This window comes from Bombus terrestris, chromosome 13, assembly GCF_910591885.1.
Source record: "Bombus terrestris chromosome 13, iyBomTerr1.2, whole genome shotgun sequence".
Lineage (NCBI taxonomy): Eukaryota > Metazoa > Arthropoda > Insecta > Hymenoptera > Apidae > Bombus > Bombus terrestris.
In genome coordinates this window covers 11,545,596-11,562,021 of record NC_063281.1, presented here as the reverse complement: position 1 = coordinate 11,562,021, position 16,426 = coordinate 11,545,596, and the positions used below count along the sequence as shown (strand labels likewise).

The following is a 16,426-nucleotide window of genomic DNA, read 5'->3' as shown; positions in this document are numbered from 1 at the left end:
TTCGCAAATGTCGCGAGAGAAGAAAGTAGCAGCAGGACGAGCTCTTAAACAGTCGTTTGAATTCCATGCCTCGTTCACAGTGGTACGAAAAGGAATTCAGCTGCGGTAATGTCACGGGAGCAGGTTTTGGAATCTCGCTGGCAAAAATGTATTTTTCTGCTTGTTGCTTCCATGCTAGAACACTTTTATCATTTTTACGGGATCGACTGCATTCCCGCAAACCGCTTCGAATCGTTTCATTCGAAACCTTCTGCGGTCGACCGCCGCAGAAATTTTTCTTTCTCTGCCTGCAGGATGATTATTACTGTGACACAAGATGATTCTCCGTCCTACGAAGGATCATATATACATATATATCTCGAACGAAGTCGTAACAATTTGTCATGCCACGAAAACAATATAATTCAATCGTAATTCAACGTGTTTCCTTCGTTGCTATCGTTGAATATCGTACAAAACGTTTCTGTGGACCATTTGCTTCGACTCTCTCGATATACGTACATGCATATTCCAACAATTTAATTTTTAACCTTTCGACAATGTCGAGAGTGCGTCGAAAGGTCATCGAGGATCTCGCAATTATATGGTCGACAGCAGTCAAAAGCCTGTTGACCAAATACCACGATCGTCTACCTTCTCTGGGAGAGTTTGTTCAGACGAGCAACATTTTTATCGGGCAACGAGCACGGTGAAACTTTCACGCGAATCGTTCACCGGTGTTTATCCGCTGCCCGCCGAAGAACGAACGGAATGATATTTAACCTCATCCGAGAACGGTTACAAAACGACCCGTTCCAGTTTCCTCCGGCTCCGTTTTCCTCTTTTTCTCCTCGTTCGTTGCTCTCGTAGCCATTAACCAACGGCTCAGCGAGTTTTCGCGCGATTCCTGTCTCTCGACTAGTTCGTTTCATCTCCAACGAGAAGGATAATTATACGCTGTTTCGAAAGAGACTAGGAGAATTCTAATATCGCGATTAAATGGGTCATAACAAAAACCTACTCTTTTTTTTTCAATTTTCCAATCCTTTAAATTACATCATCGATTCACAGATCCTCGGAAACGATGTTATTTCGATCGATCGTTTTACAACATCTTAACAATTTTTACGCAGAAATCGACGCTGTGGCACACGCCGTGACCTACGGTGTTATTTTTAGAAGCCTGATCTCGACAGGATTAATAATCGAATCAGATTAGCGCAGGGAGATTTTAATGCGCGGTACCCAGCCGTCGACCGGTTGGTCGATTTTGGTTCGATCGGCCCCTGGATCCCTTCCTTCTCCCATCGACATCGATTTTTGCTCTTTTCAAACCGGGTCAGCAAACTGTGGCGACCGACGAAGGACGTCAAGGGAGTCCATCTCCCCTCTTTGCCCGAGGCTTCCTCCTTTTCGTCCACGTACGTTCGCCAAACGCCTCGTGCGTCTCCCTCCGGTTACTTTTTTTCCTCGTGAAATTTAGAAGTCGACGCCCGTCCCTTCGTTCGTTCGTGACGAGCATTAATCCTGACAACGACCAAAGTATCCTCTTATTGGCGTTTTGCGGCGTTCCGTGGCTAAATCGGGACCCCCGAAGAAACCGATACTCCATACCAACGGATTTCTCGATCCCCTATCTCTCGTGATTTCTTTCAACGTCCCACCGTACAACCTTCCCTTTCTTCCTCCTCAGTCCCTCGCGCTTCCTCTCCTTTCTTATTATTTTTCCCCTCCTTTACATTTTCACGAAATCTATTAGAATGGTAACTAAGTGATTGCGGATTTTGTCAGTACCACCTAATGTCAAAGACCGTTGCCAACCCAATATAACGGCGAATTTATCGAGCGAGATGCAAGTCTCGCGGAATGTACAGTAGTTGCGCTTCGTTGCAACGATGCTCGATCGAGATACAGGGGAGGGAACGTCAGCTTTATTTTCGCAAGGCATCAAAGTAGACTCGGTTTATTTGCGATCGTCGATGGGAAGTTTTGAAGGGTACCAAACTGGTCGGTCCGCACCAGCCATACTTCAACGATCGACAGCAGGAAGTCGCCGTGCGGTCGAGATGAACGATCGTCGGATCGACCGGTCCATCTCTCCTTCTTTTCCTTCTTTCTCTTTTCCCTTTCGTGATACCTACTTTTCTAGCCGATAGGTCCACGATATTTGTTCGTTTCTATCTATATGCGGATGTTCGTCACATCCGACGCTCGGATATTTACAGAAAGTGGGATTCTCCGAGTTGGCTTTTAGACGCACTAATTAGAACTAGAACGACACTTTGGCCTTATTACCAGCTCGTCTTGAAAGAACGTTTCCTTCGTATCGCTACTGCTTCAAAAACGAAACGTCTATTATACAGCGCTCGTTGTCCACTCGCACGATGCCATCGACTAACAGTTATCGGCCATGTTAGTCACAGTTAGAGGGAGAATTTCCATAAACGTCGTCGCTATCGATGGCTACTGTCGATGAATCATAATTAGCCGAGGAAGATGTTGCGTTAAATCAAGGTGTGTCGTGTGTCTCTGCTGTATGAAAACCAAATCAAGTCGCGTGAGTCAGGCAGGAGCAAGTACAATACTTTTGTACCACGCGTCGTGGACAACAGTTTACAATGTGCGATGACCGACGCGAAACGTGGGCGACCAAAGGTATCGTCTTGCCAAAAGATCTTAGCCCTCGCTTTGTACCGTTCGAGTTTCGTTTAGGTTTGTTGACCCTGAATTTTCACGGTGTTCGAAAAGACTTGTTTCGTGCCAAACGATAAACGAGAAAGATTAAATAATTTCTACGTATTGTTTTCGAAACGCAAAGACACGCGTCAGAGACGTTCACATCGACCTTGCAAGATACCGTTGTCAGAAATCGGTGCCTAATAATATAAATTAACACCTACGAAAATTTCATCGCAGCGAAGAACGACAAGACGAAAGGAGGGAAAAGGGAAAAGCTCGCCTGTAACCTTTCGCTCGTTGCTATGTATGTAGAAAGATAATCGTGAAGCAATCTCCCGAGCGACGCCTTACGCGTAACGATAACGAATTATCAGTGTCGACTAATCGTAGGTATACTTTGTCACAATGAGGATCCCTGTTACCGGTATCTCCGGTAAATACGTCCGAGCGATACGTACCTGCAACAAACACGAAAAACTTGTCGTTAGTTCAGCCGTGGGTAATTCTGCTGAAAAATACGATATATGCTACCGTTCATAAGTACATATTTGGACACTTGATACAATTTCTGTCTGTTTAATGTTGAAATCCTAAATCAATTGAAATATCTGTTTCTAACAAGCCTAGCAGATTATAGTACAGAATAAACGGTAGAGAAACGTTCTACGATCGTGGCTTTGAAAATATAGACAGTATCGTATACGTAACATCGGACCAGTAATTTTTTAAACGTTCAACTTAAACGTCTATATTGTTCGAACATAGAAAATAATGGTAATTATACGTTCTCCTGCTTGTCTCGTTCGGTACTTTCCTCTGTTAACCATTCTAGGGTTAAGGTTTGGTACATCGAACTCGCTCTTATGCAAATTAGCCGGGAGGAGAAGAGAGAATCGAGCGTCGTTGCTCTCTGGTTCTTCGGTTCGGATTCGAAGAGCTGGAACCTGGGCCGAGGAGGAGACACGATCGAGCATTCTCGTGCACAGGAGGAACGCGTTCACGCGAGAAGAGAACGCCGGTTATCCTCGACACGTTACGCCGTATACGTGTAGGAAGGAGCTATCGAAAATCTCAAATCCCACTAACCTCGTTGGCGAGCTACCAAGGCGATGGTGCACACGCCTTCGGTACGGATTTCTTTACGGCCTGCTGGGAATTTATTTCTTCTTTACGTGCGACGGATATATATTCGCGATAGCAGCCACCGCAGGTAGCCGTACGTAAGAGAAACGCGAATCGAGAAACAACGCCGAGAACCGTGTGCTTCGGGTGTCTCTTCGCATCGAAACGCTTCCTTACGACGCTTCCTTGCGACGCTTCCACGACCGAGCCACCACGCCGATTCCTCTTCCACGTTGATAACTTTTTCTTTCGCTGTGTGTATCGCACGAGAGGTTTTTGATTCGCGATTTCGCGGCTAATAAAGTGCACGCGTGTCCCTTCACCCACGGAAGAAAAACGAAAGCGTGCCAATGCTGCGATCGATGGACAAGCGAATCGAGTCTAGCGAGCGAAATCCGATCCTTTCCAGACCTCTGATCGATTCGCGAACCAACCACGAGTGCACTTTGATTCGCGTCCCGCTGTTAGACCAGCCTTTATCGTCTCGAATCTAGGTTCGAGGACATTCGAGTATCGGAAACCGATATTTTCCCATCGGACTGAGTTTCTTTTATATCGAACTATGTTAGAACTCGTTATCTTTTTCGTACTCCAATATGAGTAGGTTACAAAACGGATGCTTCAAGGCATATATTTTTTAAACGTAGCTCGAGATTTACAATTTTGAATTTAGAGGATAACGACGGAAAGAATGGTGATATTAAAAGATAAGGATCGGTCTAGGTAATAGTTTCTCGATAGCGTGCTTTCGATATCGACTATACGAGTAATAAAGCAATTATCTCAGTGTAAGATTAGAAATCATTACAAATGTTCGTCACTTCTTGTTTAATCTAGGTAATGTGTAAATACGGGTAATACGATACCATATTACCTATATTTATTCTACTAGGAACAACTCCAAAAGCACATCGGGTGAAATTAACTGGTTTTCATATCCAGACGACGTGAAACTTGGAATCGCTCGAAGAAGGGGCATCGATCGCGGAATAGTCGGAGCGATCGGCCGCGTTAAACGGATGCTAGAAACTCGGCCGTGTGACGTAACGTCGCTTTGCAGAGAGACTAACGATTATTACCTTCCCCCTTGAGTCGCCGGTCTTCGTAGTTGCCAGCGAAAGCCGGCGACCACGTGAAACTGTGACAAGTACTAAAGCGTGTCGCAATTACCTTAGAGACGATACTTCAACGAGGATCCGCTACTCGCTTTTGTATCGCGCGTACTTTACGATTTTCTTCGTTCTTCTAAACACGAATGCGGCCGTATTCGAGGCACGTACGTTACCGGACCGGAGCATGACAAATATGTAACGCGCTCTTGTTCAAACTGTCTCGAGGATCCGTTCTAAGTTTCTAAGGCTATGGTTAAAGTGGTTGCCTGAGGTCTGACGAATTGTCGTCCTCGATGATGGGACGTCTAAAGAACGACGTAACTAACTCGTAATTTATATACGTTCGCTAAGTTCTTACATTGTTTCGTTAATTTTCTAATCTCGTTACATAGCTACACGGTTAACGTTTAATTCTCAAGACGCAAATGATTTATCGCTGGATCATAACGTCAAATCACGGTAGATTCCAAAGTGAACTAAAGATACGGTGTTTGTAAACTTATCGCTGTCCTGTAGATTCGATGAAAAATCTAGTTGGTTAAAGCGGGACCAAATAAGCAAAGTCTACCGTATTCGATGGTGGTGTTTGAACTTCGTCAGAAGCTTAGTTAACTTCTCGAGGAAGGTTTTTCGAGGAGCAGATCCTTTTCGAGGAATTCGCGTGGATTTCGAGCGTCTCCGTGACGAAAAGTACGCGTTCGATCAGCTGAATTCATTAAGAGTCAGCACGCTGCTCGATATAAGAGAAGTATATACGTCTTACGCCGGAGAACCGGTTATCAATTACCACCGATTCGAGGCTGTTCGCAAAACAATCAGCAAAAATTCAGACCTCGGTGGTCACGCGTCGAAACGCGACTTAATCGCGGCGAAACTCTACGACGATTCGCGGATATTTACTGTCATTCGTTGCGCGCAATTAGCATCTTAAATGGAATGCATCTACATCTCGAACGATGTAAGCAACGAGTTCTATGCTTATTTGTTATATTTATGAATCGCTCGCTTCACCAAAACGTTCCAATCTTCGACAACTTTAACGTCTTAAACACGTAACGCACGAACACAAATACAATCGTTGCAAGTGCAAATAAATATTTTGCTTATTTCGATTACTCGTCTTTTCAAGAATTCAGAACGAATTAAATTATATATGGATAATTTTATATCTTGCAAACGATACGTTGCACTCGCGTCAACGGTGGTTGATTTTACTATTGTGACAGTATTACGTCATTCTATTGGTAAATAAAGAAAAATCTATTACGTTAGGGATCTTCGAATATAAAATCTGTATTTTTCTTCCCTTCCAATAAATTCGTTTTTAAATATCAGAGCTGTTTCTCTACTTTTTGGAAAATAACAGGAATACTACGTATCGTTTGATTCGATTTCTATATTTCACTTACGTGTACACGTCTGAACCGCTCGAACCGAGAAGAACGAATAACACAGTTGTATCAACGACCCCGACTGTCGTGGCACGATACCATAACAATAATCCGCGCATGACAACAAGTGTCGCGATTACGCTAATTCCGTGTCTGTTTCAACACTCCTGAACGGTTCCTTTTTTCTAGGAATCGTATCGTTTCTTTGTTTTTCTTCGCGATATCACGCAGCGTGAAATAAAATTAACCGCAGGCGAAATACATACCTGCGCGGAAATATCATCGCGATAACACTCGTTATGCTTGTTGCGCTCCACCGCTCTTTTTTACCTTTCGTGTTTTTCGTTTTTCGATGGTTGGAATCGCGACGTGAGAAGTGGCTTTTTCACACGGTCTCGTTGGGCGGCAGCGATCGATGGGAAACGAGGATGAAAAGTAAATCGCAGTATATCGGAGCTGCAGTTATCTTATCCCCTTCAAGGATGTTCTATTCTTGGAAGCTGCATCTATTAACCGTTAGTCGTTATGGCTTCTTTCCTGATGAATCCGCCATATTTTACCGCGTTCTCCGCATTGCTATTTCAATTTATTGCTGTTGCTTGACTTTAATTACCTTCCGATACTCCTCGACTTTTCTTTTACACGTCATCTAATATTATAATCCGTCGTACTTGTGAGCGTAAACGACGCGTTTCTCTTTCGCGATTGAATCGCTGCTGCGTGTGACTTTGCGACGAAAAAGAAGTTTCGCGATGAAAAAATGTACGATGAGAAGTTGTTAGCCATCGTCGTAACGACAGAATTGTAAAAGTTTTCCCAGAGCGCGAATAAAAATACATCTTCGTATCGCGTTGGCGAAAGTTAAATGTTCCAAATAAATGATACGCAAACAGACATAATAAATAAAGACAGAATCTTCGAGGGAGCAAACAATAAAGTGGCAAGGTTATTAGCGTAAGTAGAAGTAAACCATTCGCGGGATGCTTAATGAGTTTCTCCGCTCAGCTATTAACTCGAGACACCGACGTGGCCATGATTTATAGCCGTGGTGAAAAATCGAGAGAAACGTATCTGGTTTTGTCGGCGAGACGCGTGGGCGTTTGTATTTCGGTTAAGAGGAAGCGAACTGCCTGCCAACCGAAAAAACAGGACCAACGACAAACCCGATCGTGTGTCTCCATCTCCATGAATTTATAATGCTTCGTTTAATTGCGAGCTGGAGAATGGATGTCCTCGAGCCAAGCGAACGAAGAAAGAAAAAAAATAGTGGAAATTCGACGGCTATTTGACGGAACGAGATAGTTGGACGAGAGACGCGAGTGCGTCGATGCGGTAAAGGGATCGCATCCGGGGCAAGGCGGGACCTGCATCCGGCCTGAAAACGGATGAGACCTGGCATTCAAGTGCAAATCGTTTCACAGCATTGTGCTCGAGAGCTGGAGACCGTGGTAATGGCAAAGACGCTCCTACCTTTGCTACCGACGAGGGAGGATTTCGAGAAACCAGACGGTTCGACGCCACCCTCCGTGAAATTCCACGACCAGAGACTAATTGAACGTTCGCCTCGTAAGAAATACCTTTATCTCAAATACAAATTGATTTATCTATCGCGGTGATATGAAATTGATTTATTTGCCTGTACCAGTAACCTTTTATTTCGTATAATTATACGATGGAAGTTGTTAAGAGACAGCCAAGCTTCGATGCCATTCTCCTCAAATCCGTCTTCCATTTTCTATCCATTTTCTCTACGGCGTATAACGAGACAGATTTCCTTTCTATTACACGATTAACCGTAATGACGGACGATGTACAAGGCGAACATTATCGGACGTTTGCTATTTTATGTTTATGCGAGACTGCATTCTTCCTACGAGGCTTAATTGGAATATTCCTGTTCCATTATTGCCGGCCCAAGTCCGGCTTGGCTCCATCTTGCCATCTTTCTACTAAAATATTTACATAATGCCGGTAATTGACTGTCCGATCGAGACCTTATAATTTAACATGGTCGCTATGACAAATCGCTTCGAGCCCCAAGCGATCCGCCCACATAGGCAAACGAAGACGCGTTGCTATGTGCCACGAACCAATTGTTTTTACCATTTGTATCGTCTGATATTCTCGACTCTCTTTGCTTTCAACGAAATAATAGAAACGTAATGAGAATCGATCGAATTTTTGCCGGCGACAAGCGACGAAGATATCGACGATCGGCAACCGTATGCACAGTAGCCCGTTAAAATCGCGGATGCAGATAACACAGTCGTTTCGTACAGTTTCCTTTGAACGAAGGCGAGTCAAGTGCGCGACCGTTCATAGTCGGCTAATGAACGCGAGCCTAACCGCTAGGATCGATCAATTGCGGTGTTCGTAGCGCGGATTACGCGTACGGCCGATACGTTCGAATCAATTTGCAGCGATTCGATGGACGTGGTGGCAAGGAGGCGAGTCGTGACACGTTGACTCGTTCGCTTGGAAACAGCAAGAGAGGAAACGAAGAAAGGGAAAGAAACGGAGGAAGAAGGCGGGCGAGTAAGGGTATAAAGCGCCGAACCTGCCAAGGAATAACTTCACGCATGCTTCCCACGTGACTCAGCCGGTCGAACATAGATACGTATCGTTGGTGAGCCCTCCGCGTACAACCTGCACGCACGATGCGTGGCGAACGTCTACGTTTCGTTTCGACTGACCGTGCGCTCGTGACTCAACCGAGCCTCTAACCCTTTGCTTTTTTCACCTCTCCCTTGTCCCTCGAATTTTCGCTTTTTCCCCCCTCGCGAATGCTGACCAAAGAGGCCTAACTGTGCTCGTAGTGCGCTTTTCGGATATTTATCGTACGAGCGTCTCGAGAGTCAAACTTTGATCAACCCCGCTTCTCGTCGATTCCTTAATTTCCATCTGCCTTTTCTCCTTGCGAAGTTAAAATATCCTATCCGAAGCTAATAACAAATTATTTGCCTGTACACTTACGTGTAACAATGACGCAGGCTATCGAAAAATAACGTCTAATTTGATCGAATAACGTCTAATATTTGAGATCGAAGGAAAGAGAAAAGATCGGTCGTCTCCAATGTTTCATCATGCAGAGGATAGAGATTTTTACAAAGCGATGCAACCGATGACTCGTCTTCGACAACTTCGTTCCGTTGTTTCTACCTTTCTAGGAAGTATCTTCGTCATTGTAAGAAATACAGATACCATGATGTAACACGTGGATCGTTTCGTGTCTCGTTCATCTAACGATTTGTGATTACGAAACAAAAGTCGCGTTCCTTTCTCCGATGTGTCGAGTGTTTTGACAGGGGTCTGAACGCGAAGACTGTGAGTCACAACGCGATTGGTATATGCGGTATGTACGTCCAAGCGAGTTAACGTTCACGTGTGATTCAACGTCGACCAGGGTCCGGTCGAAATTCCTCGGCGCAGTTCTGCCTGCGTGCCTTCTCGCTCGCTTCTGCATACAAAAGGCTACTACGTCGTGAGAACCGAGAACCGGCTAATCTGTAAACCGCGACTCTTTCACAGAACTATCGATTCCAGCTTAAGGCGGAGACAATTTGTCCCTGACATATCCTCCGTCACAAATTAGCAGGTATCGTTTGCTTAACAGAGACCTAAGCCATAAAATGATTTATTTCCTTAATTACCTACCCTATTTCTCACGTACCTATTTACAAGAGTTGGTTATTAGCTTTATCGTTAAAAAGAATTTCTTCGATTTTGAGGAAATATATATATTCTAATTAATTTATTCTAAACGTAGACCGTAGCAAGAGGATTTCAATGACATAGTTGAAAGTGTGCAAACAACCGGTTAAGTTCGCATAAGCTTTTTCAGGAATGATTTTCGATAAAACGAGCAATACTTTGGAAATTTTTAGAAGCATGGAAGAACACGCGTTTAGCTTCAGAGCGAAAAGACAAGATTTCTAGGACGAAATTTTCAGATTGCCGATAGATAGAAAGAGAAGCTATTGCTCATTTTCTGACGAAACGCTACGTCTTTCTTCGCCGCTAATTTCCTGGAAAATAATAGGATAGAATAATAGAGGATTACGAAGGTGGAAGTACGTGGATAATCGCGAATTGCAGAAGTAAATAGCGATTTACGAGCAGCCAGGTATTTCGTAAAAAAGTCACGGCGAAAAGTGTCGCAAGTTTTAGCGTTGAAATAAGGTCGTCCACGAGCGTCGTATATAGCACGCGCTATACCGAGATCTATGCTAGAAGGGTTCTTATTTGCAGGTTAGATATCGGTGATACTTAATAGCGTTTCGAAGGAAACCGAGACTATAAATCAGACAGCTTTCAAAACTAGCTACATGGCATGGACATGCTCTCATTAATACCACACATCGGCCACGGTAATTGGACGGTCTTTTAGCGGTACGATCGGCAACTTTCAGCCTATATAATCGGCAAACCCACGCACGAATTCGCGTATCCTACACCGTGACACGAGATCGTTGCTCTGTCGCCATCGCTCTGTAACGATATCGTGCCTTCGACACAGTGCTCGTGACAAAACTAGGAAAGGTGTTCGGTCGAGGCGATCGTGAATCGCTCTCCTTCGAGAATCGTGGCCGTTACGAGATACGATCGCCAGCAACTTCTTAAACGCGATCCACCATGTATCGACGATCGCTAATATCGTTGCTTGCTTCTATCGTTTAGTATCCATAATTTAGACAAATATTTCGTAACTGTCATTCCTTCTCATAATCGTTTAAATGATACGTAACTATATTCTTCGTACGAAAGGAAGGTTTTTCGTGATCCAAAGAAGACAGATTAGAATTTGAATTATTTTATTTAGCGCGATAACTGTACGCATCTGGACAATGCACTTGAAAATTTGCAATCGAGTGTTTGAACGAACGGAGTCTTCGACGTAGCAAACATCGCGCGTTCCCGAGTGAACGGTATTCGTTGTTAGTCGACGAGTTCACATACATAGTTAGCGAGCATACGTAATTCGTGAACACCGACGTAGACTTTAAACTGCGACAACGGACCACCTCTGCGGACAGCGTCGAGTTCTTCAATGGAGACGTTCAAAGGATAACACCGAGAGATTTATCGCGAAACGAATCTCTCGATGTTAGAAACGGACGAGCTGTCGCGTAGGAGCAAATGATCCGAGCGAGTCGAGCACACGCCTCGCGAATTCTGCCCGCCCCTTGATCCCATTAGCGAGAATCCCGAGACTCAGGTATTTCGTTCTTCCTGGGAAGGAACGCCTTTTACAACGTGACCCCGTATTTCGTCGAGACAAGACACGAAGGATGAAAGAGGCGAGATGACTTCTCGCGAGCCGCAGCCGCAACGCGTCTTCGTTTATCGGGCTGGTTCGTGAGGAGGCCTACTTTGCACGTGGCCTACTTGCGGAAGACCGGCGGTCACGCGAGAAGGCATCGAGCCGACACGCGTCTCCAGTCGACGAATCGGTTTTGACCTCGAACCGAATCGGAAGTAACGTTCTCCGCTAGAATCTTTTCGCGCGTAACAAACCGTCGTGGATAATTCCTGTAGCCGCGCATCTACCACGATGAACCGCGATTTAACGGGCAAGACGAAGAGAAACGCGTCGGTTTGCCGTGGTGACGGTCACCGCGATGTCAAGCATAGACTTGGAGACTGAAAGAGTGGCGCGAAGAAGGAGGCTGTCTCACGCGAGACGTGTCCTCACCTCGGTGTCGCGACGATCGGGGACCCAGAGACCTGAATAACCGTAGCCGGCGGGCCCGGCAGGGCAGAGTAACGGTCCACGGATGAAGGTTACTCGCATTATCCACGGGCCGATATCTCTCTCTCTCTCTCTCTCTCTCTCTTTCTCTCTTTCTCTGGCCAAGATCGAGCTCGATCGATGGATCTAGGGAGCACCCATCGTCACCTAGATGGACTCGTTCGGACGAAACTTGGCAAAATACGGAAATTTAAAGAGCACGACGAGAGTACCCAATCCGTCTGCACTTTGATCTTCCAGCGGAGATAGCTGGGTAAGCCGGATCCGTAGCCAAAAAAATATTTTGGCGCGCCGTAAAGTTTCATTCGGACGAATATTACGAGTCTTTGAAAGCGGATGAAAGGAAGGGTTTTCTTTTCTGGCGATGTTCCAGTAAACGCTGCTTCGTGTAGGGCTTGTGAAAGAAAGAACACAGAGAGAGAGAGAGAGAGAAAGAGAGAGGCTTTAGCGATGCATGGTGAAGAGAGGAGAGAGGAGAGTGTTCGGAAGGATGCTGGTTAGTTTCACAGGAAAGGCACTTTTCGAGCGAAATTCCGAAGGGATTACTCACTCGTTCTGGCACGACACAGCCGGACTAGGCGAGTAAAAGGCCCAGGCTGCGGCTCTCCCAGGTATAGAGAGCGTCGAAAATAACGTCGTTCCATCGACGTGGATCTCACCGACAAAAGGTGAAACCCTCGGAATCATTGCGCGATTTGTGTTCGACGGAATGCCTTCCTCGAAGAGAGAAAGGGCGCGCCCAGCGCTTTTACTGCGTCCGTTAAAAACTCATTCCCTTTCGTTTTGCCCTCGTGCCACTTGCCTCCTCGTGCCACTTCTACCTCGCAGTTTGCAACATGAACGATGCACGGATACGCGTACTTCACCGGGGAAACTCGTTCCGAGCCTCCTAAAATGCGAAAGCGAGTCGACAAAGAGGCTCGCCGTATCCTCGTAAAATTAATGTCCGATAATTCGTCGCTCGGAGATTCGACCGTCTAAGACGGTTCTACCAGCGTTCACATTCGAAGCAGGGTTATTCGAGGCAAATAATTCCGCTTCTTAATTCGCTAAATTCTCTTACGAACTATTGTTAAACCATCTACGTTCGCCTCGTTATAAGTAGCGAGATAAACAGCGAAATAAACATATCGCGTACATCGACAATTAATTCACTAGGAGCGTGTAATTTCTACTCATTAAAAGGAAAGTTTGTTCAACTAATATCACTATTCTTAGTCGTAATTATCATACTTGGCTGTACAAGTACAAGTTTGACGATTCTGTGCAAAATTCGAGATGGAATTTTGATATCGATATCGAAGCTTAGGTGACTCGAATAACCCAGGCTTGCTACGAGCCCCGGTAACTGGTAAACAGGTCCTTCGCCAAAGGCAAAATTTACTGTGCCGTCGAAATGGCCAGAGGTCACAAAACGAGTTCCGTTTTATTACAGACGCGAGTCGTGCTGCCCCGCATCCATCGCCTACTTCCTGCGGCGCGTTCACCACCCAAGTCTTTCATGATATATCCTTCTTCGACGTGCCTCCAGCTATCCACGCGTCCAAGCGCAGATCTCTCGTTGTTCCATTGTCAATTTCGCTGTTCGAGAGGAGTTACACGCTTGCGACACACTTTCCGCCGTGTTTTGCCCTTCGGTATAACGTTTCTCTGTCTAACGGTCTTTTGGTCGCCGATGACGTATCAAGAGCATAATCGCTGGAGCTGAATAACGGGAGAATTTTTCGTCGATCGCTTTGGCCAACTGCCGCGTTATCGTTGGTTAACTAGCCAAGATGCAATTATCCGGTTGTCGCTAACTCGATAAGCTTGCCGATTGTAGTTCAAGGTCTACCGAAAGCGCTTTGGTTTCTTACGCTCGATGAAACGACGTTTATTCGTAACCGATAATAGAAACGATCTATACGCACGATAATTAGAACGTTACTACTTAATATGTTTGTCACCATCGACGAACGTTGCGTCGATGCAATTACGTAAGCGATACCATTGACGCAACTGTCGCGCTTTTATTTTCGGCTTGCTCCCGTAGAGTCCACTAGAAAATTAAACAAAGCAGTTATGGACATAAAACGGTCCATAAAACGCCTCGGTGCGCGCGTATTCGGACGGTTGTTGCCGGATAGGAAGAGATATATCAAACGTTGCTCGTTCGGCAAAGGGATATCGAGTAACTAAGGAAGCAGAGAAGAGAAGGGAAGGGAAGAGTCGGTCGAAGAGGAGCGGAAGTAAACTCGTAGAAAGGCGTCATAAAACCGTGAAAACCGCTTTTTTTAGGGTTGTTCTCCGGATTTCCTCGAATCGAAAGCGCGCTGGCGCCAATGATAATGCAGCGCTAACTCCTCTGGAATGCACGGCTGTCGCGTAGCCGAGGGAATGCGTGTGTGCAGTGCACGCGCCTGCGATATATTTGTATACTCGTGCATTCGCCCGGCGATCGACGAATCTGGAAGCGAGCCGAGGCAGACCGTCGACCAACAGCCACCGTCCAAACCTTTCGATCTTTAAATTTAGCCTTCGAATCGCGACCACCTTTCCTCGCTTGCTCACCTCTTTGGTATTCCACCGGCGCGCGGAAATTCACCTTGTCCGGTGATTAAAACTCTCTCGACATTGCAGCGTAACTTCTTCTGAAACCATTTTTCGAGGGAAGAAAATCTCCGAAGAATCCGAATTTCCGGTGACTGTACAAGCGACGGATGTTTCTTGGAAAATGAACGAACAAAGAGAGAAAGATAGATAGATAGATAGAGAGAGAGGAGGAGGTGGAATACCAGCGGAGTAATGTTTGCTCATCAAACAGGATATTCGATTAAAATGCCAGAGACGGGAATAAGCAAACGATTCCAAAAATAGTCCGCATCGGTTTATTCCATTCTGCTATCTACGTGGTGCTGCTACGTTTCTGTACGATGGTGTGTTCTGTTCTCGCGAGAACCCCATGTATCCGGGGCAGTTTTTGCGATACATGACGTTAGAACGCGTGGCAGAACGCGAGATGCTCTGACGCATCCGTTACTAAGACGAACGAGCAAAAGTCGAAGGTCGTTTTTCTTCTGCCGATGCTCGTCGCTCGAGGCTGATTCTTCGCCACGACGACGCAGAATTCCACGCACTGCGTAAAGCTGGATTTAAATCGTGGAAGATACGGAGACAGCGCGGGAGACATCGGTGGCAGGTTCGATCGAAATGGCATGCAAACGGTGAAAGGCGGTAAAATTTCACTCCTCGATTCGTTTGAGGATTCCCTCTTCCTCTCCCTCGTCCAAGGCGTTTATATGCCGATTTCGCGGCGTTCGCAGACCGAACCGAGAAAAGTTTCACGTCAACAACAGGGAGGACTGGTTTGGCTTCGCTTTTTAATCCACTCGATCTTCTGGACGCCGACTCGCGCGGGAATCTAGGTTTCTAGAGCTGCGACGAACACGGCCGCGACAGGGTTGACGGAACGAACAGCCCTATCCACTTTCGTTCCTAATCGATTTAACATAGTGAACGAGAAAGCTGCGCTAGTCCATGCAGAAGATGGTAGCGATAAACCCAGGCCGTAAAATCGATCAGTAGGTAAAAGTTTACAGGTTTCGAGGGCTAAAACCAAGAGAAATGTCCCTCGCCCTGTGTTCGCTTTATCAAACTTCGAATCTGTCGTTTACTCGTACTTCTTGGTCCTTTGTCATCGAGCTCTCAAGGAAAGAAAAATAAGAACGGAATAGAAGAAGTCGGCCGCTTTACTTTACGGTCCGACTATTTCCACCTGAAATATTTATCGCGATCGACCGCGTTACGTTGACACGGAGCTCGAAAAGGATTCGTGACCGGGAATTTACGCCGAAAGGGCAAAGATAAACGCGCGAGTAATAGGTCTCGACGTTAGAGCGGAGAACAAAGGGAACGGATTGGCACGGATAGGTGCCGTTTCACCTACGTGACACGTATGGAGCAAGCCGCGCATATACACAGCCCAATTAAAACCTACGCGCGATTACTAACGCATCTCGACGCGTACACCGAAATACCGTGAAATTTTCTCACGCGAATCTACGCGTGTATCTGCGTACGAAACAGTCGTGTGTGTAAGTGCGTCGCGGTGGACGCGTCGCGATCGAAGGTGAGCGCCCACGTGGCGCTTTCGAGGCTGCCTTTTAACGGAGTTTCCTCTCCGGTACCCGCTCTTCCCTCTTGTCCGACAGAAGCGGCCTGTCGTACCCATTACTCGCGATGACACAATAACAACGACAAAGGCCGTCGTCGAGCCGCTTACGCAAGGACGCGTGGAAGGTAAGAGGCGACTCGATTAAGCGGATATTAGTCAGGTCGCGATTCGTTGCCGCTCGTCCAAGTATTTGCTGCACAGAGATATCAGAAAATTCGCAGCGAAAGTTAAGCGAGTTTCG

The 16,426-nt window shown here is 45.9% G+C and overlaps 1 protein-coding gene across 2 annotated transcripts in view; it reads right to left on the bottom strand.

Annotated features, from left to right (window-relative positions):
- Window positions 1-16,426, bottom strand: part of LOC100645807 (serine/threonine-protein kinase 17B) — a 63,990-nt gene that overhangs the window by 30,890 nt on the left and 16,674 nt on the right. The window contains exon 1 of one of the 2 annotated variants that reach the window (XM_012315558.3): window positions 2,880-2,905. The exons of the other annotated variant lie outside the window; for it this stretch is intronic. Coding sequence (XP_012170948.1) covers window positions 2,880-2,890 — 11 coding nt within the window. The 5' untranslated portion in view covers window positions 2,891-2,905. Of the gene's footprint in view, window positions 1-2,879; window positions 2,906-16,426 lie in introns of those variants that run through there. 2 annotated transcript variants of the gene reach the window in all.